Source organism: Meles meles, chromosome 7 (genome assembly GCF_922984935.1).
Source record: "Meles meles chromosome 7, mMelMel3.1 paternal haplotype, whole genome shotgun sequence".
NCBI classification, from domain to species: Eukaryota; Metazoa; Chordata; class Mammalia; order Carnivora; family Mustelidae; genus Meles; species Meles meles.
This window is the reverse complement of record NC_060072.1, coordinates 46,317,235-46,335,538: the sequence shown is the minus strand read 5'-3', so window position 1 is coordinate 46,335,538 and position 18,304 is coordinate 46,317,235. Positions and strand designations below refer to the sequence as shown.

At 41.1% G+C, this 18,304-nt stretch overlaps 1 protein-coding gene across 4 annotated transcripts in view; it reads left to right on the top strand.

Annotated features, from left to right (window-relative positions):
* The window catches only part of LGR5 (leucine rich repeat containing G protein-coupled receptor 5), a 137,894-nt gene extending 120,103 nt beyond the window's left edge, over positions 1-17,791 (top strand). For 2 of the 4 annotated variants that reach the window (XM_046013452.1, XM_046013450.1), the window contains 4 exons: positions 351-476; positions 1,547-1,692; positions 3,280-3,363; positions 5,447-10,294. In XM_046013452.1, coding sequence (XP_045869408.1) covers positions 351-476; positions 1,547-1,692; positions 3,280-3,363; positions 5,447-6,534 — 1,444 coding nt within the window. In that variant the 3' untranslated portion in view covers positions 6,535-10,294. Of the gene's footprint in view, positions 1-350; positions 477-1,546; positions 1,693-3,279; positions 3,364-5,446; positions 10,295-17,778 lie in introns of those variants that run through there. The other 2 variants (XR_006819738.1, XM_046013451.1) reach the window with 2 other exon arrangements.
* The last annotated feature ends 513 nt before the right edge of the window (positions 17,792-18,304 follow it).

Sequence of the window (18,304 nt, the reverse complement as noted above, 5' to 3'; positions counted from 1 at the left end):
GCCCTCTCCCTTGTCGAAAAGAGAAGTTGCTGGTCAGAGTTAAGGGGGGGAAAGAGAATGAACGCAAGAGCATCTTGCCCCTCCTGCCCAACTTAATCCATTCAATATCGCTTTTCAAATTAGCTTTAGCACCTCCTTCCACTGATTTTTGATGTCCCCACCCGGCAAAATGAAGCTGAATGTAGAAATTACAATTTGGATGTGATTGAAACAAGTGCCCCCTGCAATTCTGATTTTAAGTCGTAAAATGATCAGAAGCTAAACCTAAAAGGTTGCCTTTTTTTTTTTTTAAACATCGATGCTTTCTGCAAACAGAGACCAAAAACCAATTGTTGTTTGATGTTTTACAGGGACCTATCCTCCAACCGCCTGTCATCTTTTCCTGTAACGGGGTTACATGGTTTAACTCACTTAAAATTAACAGGAAATCATGCCTTACAGAGCTTGATATCATCTGAAAACTTTCCAGAACTCAAGTGAGTTTGTCATTAAAACTAATAAGATACATTTGTGGTCATGCGAAATAATAGACGTGTTATAGTAGTTTTCAAAATTTATGAGATCATGGGACTCTTTTGAATTGCATTTCATGCCCTCAAGTCCCTCACCCCTAGGGCATTGTTAGGACAAACCCTGAAGGGGAAGACTTCATCTTCCTGATCACATTTCCTTTCTTCCTCAAAGATGCCTCCCAGAATCCTAGTGTTCACGGGAAGAGTTTGAAAACCATTGATCCATGAGATATAAACTAGGACACGTAATTAAATAACATGATAACATTATTGTAGTTAAAAAACTGCTTACATTTTTAATTTTATCTAGCTTGTTATATGTTCTAATAAAATGTACTAAATTCATATTTCTTTGAGGAAGTAATGCTCTTTAAAATCTGTTATGCTTATTACTATTAAAAAATCCCTTGAAAGATATATATATATATATATATATACATATATATATATATATGCGTGTAGGTACATGTATGGGTATATACATATGTATACGTATTTTTTAAACCACAGGACATTCCATATACTTTTAAAACCATAACCCCAAAAGAGAGTTTGGAAAGTAGAAGAGAGTAAAAATCTAAAAATACCCCTAAACAACTTTTTATTTTATTTCCTTTCAGACTTTGTTTCCAATGTATTTTTAATCATTAGAACTCCAGTACATATACGAACTTACATCATGTTTTCATTACTTTACATTATGTCATACCATAAGCACTTTTTAATGATGCTACAATTTTCCTAGCAGTCATTTTTTTTAACTTCTCTATTATGGAAATTTTCGAGCACCAAAGTAGAGAAAATAATATAATATATGCATCACTCAACCTCAGCAATTATCAGCATTTCATGGCAACTCCATTGTTATTATAAATAGTACAGTAATGAACATCTTTGTACACAGTTAATACTTTAGTTTCTTAATTAAGGCTAAGATCCAAAGACAGAATTATTGAGTGAAAGAACATGAACACTACATTCAACAACCTGTGTCTTTAAGTATGTGTTTTTTGTTTGATTTCGTTCATTTCAAGGGTTATAGAAATGCCTTATGCTTACCAGTGTTGTGCATTTGGGGTGTGTGAGAATGTCTATAAAATATCTAATCAATGGAATAAAGAGGACAACAGCACTACAGATGACCTTCATAAGAAAGATGCTGGAATGTTTCAAGTTCAAGGTAAGACTTGCTATGTCACAGTGATGAAATTGTCTCTAGAAGGGTCTTGAAAAGTCATCAAACAAGTCATCTGAACTCCAGACAAGTCCCTATGTAACCAGCCCCAGCAAGTTGGCCATCAATCTCACTACTTAAAGACTCCCAGAGAAAGAGAAATATCCCTTAGGATTCGTTCTAAAAGTTCATCTTTTCCATAAGTGATTTCTTCATACTTTTATTTACAATTCAATCCTCCATGGCATAGACTGTCCTCGGGGGTAATTCTTAATATTGATGTTAATATTTCCATAAGCTTTTAAAAGGGCCTCATCCTTATGGTTACCTTTAAAAAAAAAAAAAAAAAAACATGTTTCTGAGTGGTTTTCTCCAGAAGACAAAATCCTCTTTTATTCTTGGGGCCTGAGAGGAGTAACCAGTACAGGCATTTAGATGCCTCCATATGTCAACAGAAGGGCTGAAGAATCCCAATTCTCATCCAACTAATTCTAAAACATTCTCTCCTCCCACCCACTCCCCTCCATAGAGGTATCTGTCAGGAAGGTGAAGTGAGATCATGTCTGTAAAGCACTTGGCTTTCCTTGAAGTAAGACCTTACTTAAACCGACAGCAATGCCCCTGAAACCACAGCTGTGGTAACAAGGAGACGCCATGGCAGCCCCCACTGGCCTTTCCCTGCCAACCCTGCAAGTTTGCACAAAGTCTTAGCAGACTGGCTTCTCTTCCTTTGGGCCCTAATGATTTGTTGATTCCCAGGCAAGTGGGATTCCGTCTGTCTGACTGTTAACTTACCATCTCTGTATGTACACACATCAGTTTAAAGAGCTGATATTTTAGCTTTGGTTTTTTTGTTTGAGGCTACAGCATGTATCTGGCTCCTGTTTTTCCCTTAGTTTTTGCTCTCGCTGCTTCATCCATGTTAATTTCTACTATATTCATTCACTCAGAAAAAAAAAAAAATTAAGAGTGCCTACTGTGGACCAGGAGACACATAATGGACAAGAAAGACAAAGTTCTTCGGGGAGTTCATGTTTAAGGGCAGTGATTCCGTATGTTAGATCACTAAACTCCTGTTTCATAAATAGATGCTAAACTAAGCACCAAGCAGTAACTTGATTTGTGCTTTGTTAAGCAGAATTCTCCAGGAAAGATAGAAACTTACTATATCTGATTCTTCTTCTTGCGCTCAGAGAACACAGCCCAGAATCTTTGCACTCTATCTATCTAAGCACTGGAAAATTGGATAGAGAGGGCCACAGCCTCTCTCCAACTTAGGTCAGTGCAATTTGGGATCATCCTGAGCTGCAGGGAACAAGGACAGAATGAGAGAGCGAAGGTGTTATGGCCCAGAGCCTGGGGTTACCCTCCCTCACCCCCAGTTCATCTGGAATACTATGTCATATAGTGGCTCGAGTAGAACATCCAAAAGCAACTTTATAATAGATTGCCAGAAAGCCGGAGCTCAGGAAAAGTGGCATGTCTGGGCTTCAGTTCCCTTTGTGACCTTTCATGTCTTGAGGATACGGTCCTGGGATGTGGTCCCCAGGAAAGAGAGACAGAACCTCATTCCAGGGCCTCTCATTCCTGCAGATGAGCGGGATCTTGAAGATTTCCTGCTGGACTTTGAGGAAGACCTGAAAGTCCTTCATTCGGCGCAGTGCTCACCTTCCCCAGGTGAGAAGGGTCCACAACAGGGCTGTCCTTATGCACGCTGACTCGGAGGCCATCAGTGACATACTGGCCACCCTTCAAAGCAAAATCTGTGCTGCCTTTAAGGCTCTTATATCCCTCCCTGTGGGGACCTTTAAAATAGAAATGTCCATTCCCTAGAGTTGGTCCCCCTTCATAGGCAGGGTTCCTGTGAAAGACTTGATTAAGATTAATGAAAACTGAAGAACCAATCAAGCACATGCAGTTTTTTTAAAAAGATTCTATTTATTTATGTATTTATTTATTTATTTTTAATTTTTTATTTATCTGAGTGGAGGAGCATGCACAGGCTTGGTGGGGGCGATGGGGAGTTCTCGAGGAACAGATGCGAAAGGAAAAAATCTCAAGCAGACTCCCTGCTGAGCAATGTTGATGACTCAGGGCTCTATCCCATGACCTTGAGATCATGACCTGAGCCCAAAACCAAGAGTCCAACTAACCAGTGGGGCCACCCAGATGCCCTATATAGGCAATTTTTTTTTAAAGATTTTATTTATTTATTAGACAGAGATCACAAGTAGGCAGAGAGGCAGGCAGAGAGAGAGAGAGGAGGAAGCAGGCTCCCTGCTGAGAAGAGAGCCCGATTCGGGGCTCAATCCCAGGACCCTGGGATCATGACCTGAGCCAAAGGCAGAGGCTTTAACCCACTGAGCCACCCAGGAGCCCCTATACAGGCAATTTTTAAATGATATCAGCAGTCTGGGGCGCCTGGGTGGCTCAGTGGGTTAAGCCTCTGCCTTCGGCTCAGGTCAAGATCCCAGGGTCCTGGGGTCGAGCCCCGCATCAGGCTCTCTGCTCACAGGGAGCCTGCTTCCTCCTCTCTCTCTCTGCCTGCTTCTCTTCCTACTTGTGATCTCTGTCTGTCAAATAAGTAAATAAAATCTAAAAAAAAAAAAAAAAAAAAAAAAGATATCAGCAGTCTAGCCTTAACTAGTACATAGCAGTCTTGCTTCATGTAATCATTTATTTTTTAAAATTTCTGGGGCACCTGGGTGGCTCAGTGGGTTAAGGCCTCTGCCTTCAGCTCAGGTCATGATCTCAGGGTCCTGTGATCGAGCCCCACATCAGGCTCTCTGCTCAGCGATGAGCCTGCTTCCTCTTCTCTCCCTCTCTGCCTGCCTCTCTGCCTACTTGTGATCTCTGTCTGTCAAATAAATAAATAAAATCTTAAAATAAAATAAAATTTCCTCTTTCCTAAATAGCTATTTGATTAAAGCAAATAATAGTTTATACAGACAAGTAAAAAGGTGTAGATTGACTTCATGTAATTGTCCCATTCCCAGGAACAGGATGGGCCAGCTCGGGTCATGGGGGGTGGGTGTGGGGCAAAAGGCAGCTGGGAAGGGTTGATACTTTATTTTCAACAATCCGATTCTGTTACTCTCAAACATCAAATGTCACTATAAACCTAAGATGAAATTTCCATGAAATGCACTCTCATCATACCCATACTTCCCCTTCTAATATTATGGAGTATTTCCCTGGGATTTTCTTTTTCTGCTTCCAGAACATTTTTTTTTTTAAGGTTTTATTTATTTATTTGACAGAGAGAGATCACAAATAGACAGAGAGGCAGGCAGAGAGAAAAGAGGGGAAGCAGGCTCCCTGCTGAGCAGAGAGCCCAATGTGGGGCTCGATCCCAGGACCCTGAGATCATGACCTGAGCCGAAGGCAGAGGCCTTAACCCACTGAGCCACCCAGGCGCCCCTTCCAGAACATTTTTGAAGCATTCTGAAAATCTACATAATGAAAAGCCCAGATCTGGCTTTTCACCTGGCCCCAACTCTGCTGTATTTGGGGGAACATAATCAAGTGATTGAAACTCCCCATCTCCATTTCTGTGTGTTTAGCTTCAAAACATGAGCACTTGCTGTTCATGTTTTCACAGTAGTTAAAGAAAGTAGAACACGCCACAGGGGAACTGTGTGCTACTCTGGCTGTTACTGGCCTCTCTCTCGGCGTCCTAAGAAGAGAAACAAAAAGGTGATGTGGCAGAAGTTGTGAACCCTAGTTTGATACCCAGTCTTTTTCTTCCTTGGACTTCTAGGCCCCTTCAAACTCTGCGAGTACCTGTTTGGTAGTTGGCTGATCAGAATTGGAGTGTGGACCATTGCCATTTTGGCGCTTACTTGCAATGCCTTGGTGACCTCGACCGTGTTCAGAGCCCCTCTGTACATTTCCTCCATAAAACTGTTAATTGGGTTAATAGCAGCTGTGAACATGCTTATGGGGGTCTCCAGCGCTGTGCTGGCGGGTGTGGATGCATTCACTTTTGGCAGCTTTGCCCAGCATGGGGCGTGGTGGGAGCAGGGGGTCGGTTGTCAAGTCGTCGGATTTTTGTCCATTTTTGCTTCGGAATCATCTGTTTTCCTGCTCACTCTGGCGGCCCTGGAGCGTGGCTTCTCTGTGAGGTGCTCTGCAAAATTTGAAAGGAAAACTTCTTTCTCCTGTCTGAAAGCAGTCATTCTGCTCTGCGCGGTGCTGGCCTTGACCATCGCCACAGTTCCACTGCTAGGGGGCAGTGAGTTCAGCGCCTCCCCGCTCTGCCTCCCCCTGCCCTTTGGCGATCCCAGCACCACGGGCTACATGGTTGCGCTTGTCTTGCTCAACTCTCTTTGCTTCCTGGTGATGACCATTGCCTACACCAAGCTCTACTGCAACTTAGAAAAGGGAGACCTAGAGAACATGTGGGACTGTTCTATGGTGAAGCACATTGCTCTCTTGCTCTTCACCAACTGTATCCTTTACTGTCCCGTGGCCTTCCTGTCCTTCTCCTCCTTACTAAACCTCACCTTTATCAGTCCTGAAGTAATCAAGTTTATCCTCCTGGTGATTGTCCCACTTCCTGCCTGCCTCAATCCCCTTCTCTACATCCTCTTCAATCCCCATTTTAAGGAAGATCTGGGGAGCCTGGGAAAACAACCCCATTTCTGGACCAGATCGAGAAACCCAAGCCTGATGTCTGTTAACTCTGATGATGTCGAGAAGCAGTCCTGTGACTCAACCCAAGCCTTGGTGACCTTCACCAGCGCCAGCATCGCCTACGACCTGCCTTCTAATTCCGTGTCACCACCAGCTTACCCAGTGACCGAAACCTGTCACCTTTCATCTGTGGCATTTGTCCCATGTCTCTAATTCACCTGTGGGAGAAAAAGTTTTTAAACATTGAAAACCCAAAAACATGAGAGTGGGTACATCAGAGCAGTAACTAAGAATAGCTGAGTGGAAACTTTGTTTTTGGTATCTCTCAGTGTGGAAAAAGCTGAAAACCTGTTGATACTGGAGAGTGAAAAGTAAGTCTAACTGCTGCTTGTATAACTCATTCAGATATAAGAGATAGATCAGTCACACTATTTAGGTATGCCCAGATTTTTAAAAAACAGATTTGAAATGTTCAAAAAAGATTCTCCGTGATTTCAACCGGATTCTTTTTCAACTCACCAATCTAATTATTTGGGGAGAGAGGCAGAACTACCCGCTTACAAAAGAGGTTTTAAACCTGAAAACCCCTTAAAGGATGGTGAGAGGTGTTTGGAAAATAGGGTTTTAAATGGCCTACATGACGAAGTCAAGGCTGTGACCAGTAGGATTTCATTTTAATGACCATGTGGATGTTTTAGCCCTCCTTCACCTTTCCTCACAAAGGATCCTCCAGTCACCAGTCCCCTCCTGAATGGATAACGTAAGGCATTCCTAGTTAGATTCACATCCTTTCTAGACATGCCAGATTTTTATGTATCAGCATGAGATGGTTCCACCTCAGTGAAGTAAAACTGCCTACAAGTATTTTGAAAGGAAAATAAACTTAAATTCTTAAATTGGCATGAAGGCAATCATGTAGAAGTGAAGTTTGCTTTGTCTAATACATCGTTAACTCCTTGCTGTCCAGCACTCAGAAGAAAAGTCCGTTGCTGGCAATGGATATACCTAGAAAAGATGGTGAGCAACCTGGGAGGTTTTGGGGGTTTTTTGTTTGTTTGTTTTGTTGTTGTTGTTGTTGTTTTCAGGTGAGTGCACACTTTTTGCAGGAGGTCTTTTCAGTTGATTCAAACTAATGTGCATCTTTAGGAAATGATCAAATACAGACCGACATAAATTAAATGCACAGGCATAATCACTTCACACATGTGTATCTCTAGTAGTTCTAGCAACAGGGTCTGAAACCACTTTGGACTCAACAGGGATTTGGTAACATATCCTGTTTATTTAGCTTGGTTTTAGCTGTGTTGTCTCTGGACCAACCCACGTGATGTCAGGAACATGACTTCTCTGCTTAATCCATATGTAATACATGTGTTAAGTATTTTAAGAAGCAAAATTATTAAATACTAAAGGTCAAAGGATTAATTTGTAACTTCTATTATACTACATTAGCTTCAGTACATCCAAATCAAAAGACTGTTAGGTAGATTTATTTTTATATAAGCATGATTATTTTGATCAGATGTTTTAACTTGGAATTGAAAAAAATACATTTATGAGATGTTTTATAAGATGTGTAAATATAGAACTGTATTTATTACTACAATAAAGATTCAGTAACACTAGGACCATGATAATAAACCATGTACAGTGGCATATTCTTCCATATATATTGTGTTTCTCTGCCCATTTTCTTTAAATTCATTAACTGTATATAATATGTGTAAATGTATAGTACTTGTAAATAGATTCCAAACTTGATTTTCTATTGGGTTCAAAGTAAAAGAAATTTGTAATAAAATGTGTGACTATAAAACAAAGTATCTTCAGCTCTTTTTGAGCCCACGGGCAAATATATGGTCTCCTAAGTGTTTTTTATTTCTAATGTATAAGTACATTTGTTATTGAAATATTTTCATCTCAATATTTTAGGTACTTTGAACTTACCATAAGAAGTAAACACTTCACAAGAACAAACCAAAATATCTTTACCAACTCCTGCATTGTGATAAGTAGGACTAATAAGCCATTTTGTCAAGGCAAATGACTTGGTAAAGTTTATTGTCCCCAGTGAGGGTTTGGATTTCATATGCAGAACCTATTTCTTTTGCAACGTAAAGAGAAATATATAATTAACAAATCAATCTTAAAATTATTCAACATGAACATGAGTTTTCTATAAATTCTTCCTTTTAAAAAACCGTATTTCATGACCACGTCAAGGCCAAAACATTTTCTAAGGACATGCAATTCTCAGGGCACAAAGAAATGCACTGTTCCCCTTCAGTTCCCATTCCCCAAAACATAAGAAAAGAAATGACTTTCCTAACATCTTGCGCCAAACCCTCTGTCCCCAAAGAGGTCACAAAATGAAACTGTCAAATCCGGTTGGGGCCCAGCGTTATTGCTAAGAGGACCCATACTTACTGAGCACCCTCAGGGTAGCTGGCACTGAGATCACCACCCACTCATCAGCTAGAACCACATGCTTCAACCTAACGGAGTTAACAGGCATCCCAGGATGTCTACAGTGCTGTCCGCTCTTGGTTTGTCTTCAGCTGAAACAAGGGCTCTAACATGATCTCACTCCTCTGACCCCAGATAGTGGATACAAAAGTTGCTTTTAGAAGGATGGATGGATCTCAGTCCTCCTTCTCAACATACTTGCTTTTGGATACCTAAAGTTAGGAGCAAGTCCTGACAGCCTACCTCTTTCTGTCCCACTCAAGAAAGCACAAGTCAGTGATGTAACTTTTTTAAAGGGGGAAAAAAATCCACTCTAATGCATTTCTTTAAAAATCCACAAACTCTATTGCTTTATTAGCAAACCCTAGTTATAATACACCTCACAGCAAACACTGCTTTGTTAAGTGTCTGATCAATGCTCTGCACTGTATTACAGTAAGTCAGAATGGCTGGAATTACATCCACAAATAAACCTACAGCAAGAAGAAAGGCTATAATAAGCTCGACAGACGGAACAACGACGAAAACAAAAACCAAAGGACTGTAAACTGGTGAGCTAGCCTAGAGTAAGTGGTTAACTTTACGTTTTCAAAATGGATTCACTCATTCAACAAATACTATGTGCCTTGTATACAGGCAGTGTTCTATACTTGGGGGTTTCAATGCAAAACATGGTCTGGAATTTGCACTCTAGTGGAGGAGAGAGAGACAATAAGCAAATCTAAACAAGGAAATACGTGATAGAAACATGAATGGAGGAAAGTAAGCTTGAAGAGTGTGGCAGGAGTGACTGGCATGTTATTTGCGATGCAGAGCTTAAGAAAGGTTCCCTCTGGAAAGGCGCCTTTTAAACTGAAATGCTATTCAAAAAGGAGCTACCCTTGCTTTAGCATTCAACTAGTTCCATCAGAAGAACTCACCATTTTTAGTGTTCCTCTTCCTATGTCACCCACAACAAATCATGTTAGTTGACATTTCAATATAAAAATATATTAGGTGCCTGCTATTGCACATAATTTTTTTCTTAGAATGGTTACTAGAGAAAATCATTCTCATAGAAAACAGAAAACATCGTTTCATTTTGGCCAAAAGTGGAACAAGGTAGTAAAAAGTAATAAAATTAGCAACAGCCTGCTTATTTAGAACCTGAAAAGCTTCAACATCTGAAAAAATAACAGTGTTTTACTTTTTTTCTTTATCTTATCACTACACGTAGCTCAGGGGCCCATTGGCCAACAAAAGAATAAGTCCCAGAGAAATAGACGGGGCTCCCTGTGATCACACTAGCTCCATTCACGCTCTTCAGCATTTGGAAATTGTACTTTACAGTTGACCTATGTAGATGAAAGAGACTATTCCCCTCCAAGCCACCAAACACTGACAATTTTCTTTCTTAGGCCTCAGAGGCCTGAAAATATAGTTAGGTTTGGGTGGCATTTCCTTGCAAGTGAAGTGGTCACAGGTTCTGTAACCATTCCCCACTTCAGTGACCCCCTTATGAACATTTCTAAAGATGCTGGACTCAGATTCGACACTGACTCATTCATCTCAAACCCAAGTTCCAGCATGTCTGATCCTCGAAGCTTGTTGGGTAGGTGGATAACAGAGCTTTAGCTTGTCTGGATGAAGAAACTAGAAGAAAATGAATGTGATACACTGGAGAAGCATTGTGCAACCTGGATTTTCCAACTCTAGCCACATTAAGACATGACTTCCCTTTCTGGTTACTACATTTTAAATGGAACGTTAAAAACCTGCAGTCAGTATTACCTCTTGTTTTCATAAAAAAGAAAGAAAGAAAACAAAACAAAAAAACCATCCTAATCCATGAAGACAGGGAATCTAATGATATGGGACAGGGAAATGATAGCTCATCAAATTAAGAACAGGGGTGCCCGGCCAGTTCAGTAGGTAGAGCATACAACTTTTGACCTTGGTTGGGGTTGTAAGTTTGAGCCCCACATTGTACTGTGTAGAGAGAACTTAAAATCTTTAAAAAGAAAAGCCTGAGAATGTTTCCCCCAGAGAAAAGAAAGCGCAAGAAGAACACTTGAAAAATTTGAATAATTGAAATTTATTAAGTGCTTTCTTAAGTACCAGCTCATAGCAGTTCAAATAGAATGGTTAAGCTCAGGGATTTGCCACCAGTCAAACCTGCATTCAAATCCTACTTCTATTACTAGCTGTATTATAATTAGGCAAAATATTTAATTTTTCTTTGCCTCTACTTTGTCCTCACTCAAATGAGAAAATATCATCAGCCTCATATGACTGGAAGTATTAACAGCTCAGTGTATTAAATCTCTCATCGCAGCACCTGGAATGGAGCAGATGTTTAATAAATGATTTTTGCCTTTTCCCCCTTTCCTAACAGCTCTATGACATAAGCAAAGCAGGACTTGCTATTCAGTAGATAAACTGAGAGCCAGAGTGAGAAGTGAATCCCTAAGATCAAAAATGAGGGGCTATGATTAAAACTTGGGTTTTATTTAATAGCAATTGAAAGGCAGTCACAGGATGAGCCAAATTACTTTTTTAGAGAAGAAAAACCAATTGGCGGATTATTCAGGGAGACAGAATTGGGCTTAACCTAAGAAAGATTCACTTCATCAGATGTCTTGGGTACCAAAGAAAGTCTATTACACTAAATGAGAAGCTAGATTAAATAATGGTTAACTAATCAATTCTCAATGTTTTAGATGAATTCTTGGAAAGTGTGGTATTATGATTTATAATAAGAAATATGTATCTGGTCTTGTTCCCCATTCCCGACAGAGTTCTTGAAACCCTTGGAATTTCCTAAGTGATGAAAACCATGTAGGTGTGAGTTTTTATGTTAATGAATGACTTTGGGGAGATCCCTAGGTCACCTAAGGATGGAAGCTGATTGCCAGGGGAGCCAACCCTGTGATTAGAGGGTTGGAACTGTCTACTCCCCCCACCCTCTCACCCCCTTTTACCCCCCACCCCAAGCCCTAACCCTGCCCTTGATCTCCTGGGAGGGGAGGGCACTAGAGATTGAGTTCAATCACCAATGGCCAATGATGTAATCAATCGTGTCTATGTAATGAAGCTTCCATAAAAATCCAAAAGGATGGGATTCAGAGAGCTTCCAGGTTGGTGAACACTTGGAGATTTAGGGAGAGTGGCTCCCATGGAGAAGGCATGGAAGAAGTGCCTTTCCCCATATTTTGCTGTATGCATCTCTTCCATCTGGCTACTACCGAGTTATATCCTTTTAAAATAAACTGGTAACCTAGGTAAAATGTTCCTCTATGTCCCATGAACTGCTCTAGCAAATTAATTGAACTCTAGGAGGATGTCTTTGAAACATCCCATTTGTAGGAAGTTTGTCAGAAGGTAACAACCTGGGATTTGTAACTGGCATCTGAACCAAGGGGGCAGCGGGTGTGGTTGCTGGCAGGAAACCCACACATGGGAATTGGTGTCAGGTCTGTAGAGGAAATTTTGGAGACTTGGGAATTTGTTGGGGGAAGGCAGTGAGATCCTAAATCAACATCCTGAAACCTAGAGTACATAGCTCTACATCATGAGTGATGGACATTCAGACCATTCATTTAGTGATGATGAAGAGTAAAGACTTGGGATTTAAAGCCCCTTCTTAGAAACCTGCTATGGAATCCTGGGCAAGTCTCTTAATTTCTCCAGTCCTTCACTGTCTCTCATTCTTCCTCAAACTACTGATGAAACAGTATCAACTCCCTAAGGTTAAAGTAGGTTTGAAGCCTATGAGAGGGGCCAGTAAAGGCCAAACAAGCCAGAGAGCCATAGCACAAAGTCCCAGAATATACCAGCCCGAAGATCATGGGTCACCAAGTTGAAGCATCACATATCAAAATCTCTCTGTAGTTAGTTCAAGTCCTTATACTTCCTTTTTTGTCTTTCGTCTTCCTTCCCTGTATTTTCACCCTAAGCTGTACATATTAAAATACTGAGGTGACAGAGTCAGTGATAGTGGTAAATTGGCCTCTTTTGATCATAAGTAATGAGGGAGAATAGAGAGTAGTTGGGAGTACCCCTGTGACCATATGGAAAGCAGGAGTCTTGGGGCGCCTGGGTGATTCAGTCAGTTGAGTGTTCAACTCTTGATTTCAGCTTGGGTCATGATGTCAGGATTGTGAGTCTCACATTGGGCTCCACACTCAGCAGGGAGTCTGCTTGAGATTTTCTCTTCCCCTCCCCCTCAGTCCCTGATCCCTCCGTGCACCCACACTATTTCTCTCTCTCTCTTAAATAAATAAATATATATTTTTTTAAAAACGGAATCTCATAGGAGCACAGGGACAATAAAAATGGGCTTTAGAACTTTAGTGTGGTGTTGGAGAACTAGAAACCTTCAACTCAGCTCTAGGAATGGAAATTCTTGTTACTCCTTAAATTTATGGATCTCTCATCTTCAAAATGACCCAGTCTTTGTGTTTCAACTATTTCTATTGCTACCAACTGACCATCTCTAGTCTGTAAGTTCTCTTTAATTTGGTTATTTATAACTTGGGATCATTCGTGACTTCAGCCTAGTATCTCCCAAGAGGACCCCACCATCCCCTAGGTCTCACTTCAGGACTCTCACTTTGAGACAGACTCTCACTTGCTATCCTTGCCTTGGCTCGTTCTGTGTCTTCCATTTCTACTCTACAAGGTAAAGATTGATCACTGTTGTCCCTGTGGAGCAGAGCTTGGAGGGCTAGGCAATCTCAGAGATCACTATCCAGATGAAGGAAATGGGTCTTTTAGGAGTCTGGGGGCTCTTGATTGGCCATTCTATAGATGTGACAAATTTTTATTTTCCTTACAAAGGGAGAGAGATTGGAGGTGCTTGTCCAGCCCATGCACCATGTTTGCAGTTGCTTCCCAGCCACCACCCCTTTCACATTCTCCTTGACTCAAGACAGATCAATCAGATGCTCTTTCCAAAGAATTTAGAATTAGGACATTAAGACAGTCTAACCAAGTCAGATGATGACAGGATGGGTGCTTGAACTGAAAGCTCAAACAGAATTTTGCTAGCGTGGACACCCCAAGAAGTCAAAACCATGTGTAAGGTTAAGTTTTGGAAAGCAGAAAAAGGCACTTTGCAGAGAAAAACAGAAGACTGGTATAGTAAGCAGAAAGGAATAGAAGTGGCTCAGTCATTAAGCATCTGCCTTTGGCTCAGGTCATGATACCAGCGTCCTGGGATCAAGCCCCATATTGGGCTCCCTGCTCAGCAGGAAGCCTGTTTCACCCTCTCCCACTCTCCCTGCTTGTGTCCCCTCTCTCCCTGTCTTGTTGTCAAATAAATAATAAATAGTCTTTTAAAAAAAGATATAAAAAATAACTCTATTAGATTTTATACCTTGAGACCAAGAATTAATTTAAAAAAAGATTGACTTTCTGGAAAGTTCCATTCCCTGGGTGGCCTGATTGTGCCTTTGGTCCTGCTCTTAGATGTCCATGAAATTGTAGTATCCTCTCGATTAACCTCCTTTTTCACTTGAGCTAGTTTCCCATCTCTCACAAACAAGCCCTCCCCAACTAAAATGCCTACCTTCGCTATCCAAAATGTTTTTAAATACAGCTGAATTGTCTTTCCTAAGTTCCTAGCTAAGATCTTCCCCCACGTCCCCCAGGTTCCACTGACATAGAGGGAATACAGCAGTGAACCACCAACCCTTCCACAGATCCTTATTTTCTGCTCCATTTGGTTACTCACTGGTTTATTGGTTATGTTTATGTAACTTCCAAAATGAAGCCTACATTTACATAAAACATATATATATTACATAGAGGGTTTTTGTTTGTTTGTTTTTTGCCTAACACTCTAAACTGTATTTTTTAAACTGCCTTTCTGTTCTCAAATAGGAAATCTGGACAAAGGGAATGGCAGGGCCCCTGGCCAGACAGTCCCACCCCCGAGTGCCAGTGCTGCCATTTTTACCAACCAAAGTGGCGTATCACTTCATCCTTGATGGGCATATTCTTTAATTAATCATGAGCATATTCCTTAATTCTTCTAAGCAGCCATTTCTTCATCTCTAAAATGGGGATAATAATAGCATCTACCTCACAGCTTACTCTGAGGAATTGCTATTGCACAAAGTGTTTGGTACTTCATAAGTGCTCAATAAATGCTTAACTACTGTTTGGTGTTTGGGAAGTTTCAATAAATGGAAACCTTTTTCCTGGCCTTTGTTTGGAACCTGCTGAAAACCAGGACAAGGAGTAATGCAGCTGAAGGTCAAACATCACCTTTGTTGCTGATAAAGCTGAGGAAAGACAGCAGGGCTTTCATCTGCAGACAAGGAGGCTTCCTAATACCTGAGGCTTCCTAATACTTCCTAATACCTGCCTAGTTCAGATGTGTCCACGGAGTCACAGGCCACACTGGCCTGCCACCGATTTCCCCACGCGAGGGTGTGAAATAAAAGCACGGAAGAGCAGAACCTTTTTGAGGGCACTAGCCGAGGGAAGAAAAGACCGAGTTCTTATAAGTTCTAATAGCTAAGTCATTTACCCTCCCTCCAGGACAAGGCAGTGAGAGGATGGAAGGCTGCCAGGAGTATGTTCTGTTCGTGCCACTCACTCCCTGCGTGTGGAAGGAAAGGGCAGGAGGAGGCTTAGGAGATGATCCCCCACCAGCCCCAACCCCAGCTTTCACCAGTTCTTTTAACTCAGTCCTTTTGGCTTCACCAGCAGGGCTGTGTGTGGCTGTCCCCTCAGGAGAGCATATCAGCTACGTGTATCTGGGCAGTTTTATTCCACCTTTGCAAAGCTGTTCCCCTACGGCAAGCACAGCTTCTGGAAATAGTCCCAGGACCAACAGGAACAGAACCAGAAACCAGAAGGCTCTGTGATGCCATGATTCCAAAAGTCCAGGCTTTCCTCAGCCTTCGAACTCCCCATCTTGCTTAACATCAGTGCAGCCTGCATAAAAACATTTACTCGTCTGTAGACACAGACGCGATGAACCTTGGTAATGGGCCACAGCCAAAACACTACAGGTCCAGCCCTCACACTGCATTTGAAGAGTTCCAAGGAGTGGCACCCTTTCTCTCAGCTTGAGTTCTAAGGAAGTGAGACACAAGAAAAAATAAAGCAGATACGGATCAATCTGTCACATTTAAAAAAAAATAAACTTAATATTGCAGAATGTGTCTTAAGAATCTCAGCAAGTGAGCTTTCTAGAATTAGCCGTATTCTTTTCCCAGATACGGGCAGCGCTGGATGACCACAGCCTCCCCACATGGAGAACAGGTTTTCTATTACTACAGGGAGCAGCAGAACTGATGGTTCCTCTGGACAGACTAGTTCCAAATTTTTAAAAAAGAGAGGAAGGGGATTACACAAGCTGGCCGGATGCCTCTCCTGGACTTTCCAGTAAGATTTATCTTTCCTACTCTCCTGAGAGAAGTAGGCTGAGAGGCCAGGATCATGACAGAAGAAAAAACTTCCCTACTGAGAATTATCAAGAAACACTTTTTTTAAAATTGCTAACAACTATTATTTTAGTATTAAATGTGTTTTAAGGGTGAGTACATGTGGAAAAGCCAGCTTGTAACAAGAGTTAACTATTTTTGAAGACCCGACTATTGTACTTTTAAGTACAATACCTCATTTAATTAGGAGATAGGCCTATGAGATGGGTCTTGTTGTCATCCCCATTTTGCAGATGAGGAAGCTGTAGTACAAAGTTGTTGGGTTTTTAAAATTTTATTTCATAAGTAATCTACACTCAACATAGGGCTTGAACCTACTACAGCCCTGAGATCCAGAGTCCCATGCTTCTACCAGCTGAGCCAGTCAGGCGCCCCACAAAGTTCTGATCAAACAAAGGTTTGATCACCTGCCTAATATATAGTAAAGATGAGTCTCAGAGGTATTTCTTTGAATAGCTGCACTAATGATTTTCAAACTGTGGTCTCTAGGAACTTTGAAATTAATATTCTCAGGCCTCACCCCAGACCAAGTGAATGAGAAACTCTGGGCCTGGAGTCCGTCCATCTGTGTTCTAACTGGCCTTCCAGATGATTCTGATGCAGGCTCACAAGATCACGTTTGAGAACCGCCACCCCCTCCTGCCCACGGGAGCTAGGTCTTTAGGGGGAATCGAACTATCACTGCTAGGGCAAGGGAGAATGGGAAACAAAAGGAAAAGGAAAGTAGCTATCCTGAGTGTAGAGAAAGGGGGAGTAATAGAGGCAGACAGGAGAAAATTTATTTCAAATTAAAGTGACTGAAAATGTTGGCTAACGCATTGACTAAGAGAAATATTTATAAAACTCTATAAACATCTTCATCCTTTGTTTAACATTTGTCTACAAAGAATTTGTGTAGCACACATTAACTTAAGTCAATTATTTAGTGAACATGCATTGAGTGGCCACGTGGAGGAGGAGTATAACAAAGTGAGCATTCAGATCCTGAAGCCAGGTGGCCTGGGTGCAAATCCCAGCCCTAATGCTTAATAGTGGGCAAGTTTCTTCACTTTCCTTTCAAGACTACTCACTAAAAAATGGGGTTAATAAAATACTCACAGTACAGTGCATCTGTCAACAAAGTGCATTTTCTAATTAACTGTAAAAATCAAGAGTAAAATGGGGCACAAAGCTATATTCATTATTGGAAAAGTTGTTTTCACTGGAAGGATTTGCAGCTCATGTTTATCTGATACCTATCTGATTAAGTCCTCAAAGTTTATATCTCCATTCCACAGTAGAAAAAGACCTTCCTTGACATTTTGGTCAAAACTTGCTAACCACTGAGAGGTTTATTGGGAGCCACAATAAGGAAATGATCCACAAAAAAGAAAAAAATACTCTCATATTTTTTACCCAAGACTTTTGTCTTAACAAGAGTAGAATTGGCCCTCTGGGTTATGGAGGGGCCTTTGATCTAAAGTAGACAAAATTGTCATTGTTTCTGATTAACGTAACTTTATTTTCCAATGGAAAAATGAGAATAATGAGAATTTTTTTTTTTATTTTTTGACAGAGAGAAAGCACATAAACAGGCAGAGCAGCAGGCAGAGATGGACGGAGAAGCAGGCTCCCCGCCAAGCAAGGAGTCCGATGTGGGGCTGATCCCAGGATGCTGGGATCATGAGCCGAGCTGAAGGCAGTCACTTAACCAACCAAGCCACCCAGGTGTCCAGTGGAAAAATAAAAATTCCTGATGTGTTGCTTTGTTATAATAATTAGAAAAAGACTGTGTAGCGGATTTGGCCTGCTACAATCTCTGGAATATCCAGTTTTTCTTCTGAACACCTTTGTAATGAAAAATAAAGTTTAAATATCTAAATATTTGTCATGTGTGTCTAGAGGCATGTATCCTGATCAAAATTTATTGGAGATGTACAACAGCTGCTCTATAAAGCTTTTTTCAATTTTTATGGTTTATGGACAATGGGATATAAAGTAATTTGGGTTGATCATATGCTTGTTCCAATGTAGGAGATTGCAGGAAGATACACAGAGCTGCTTAAGAAGGAGGTGGCATCACCTGAAGCAAAAGGATATAG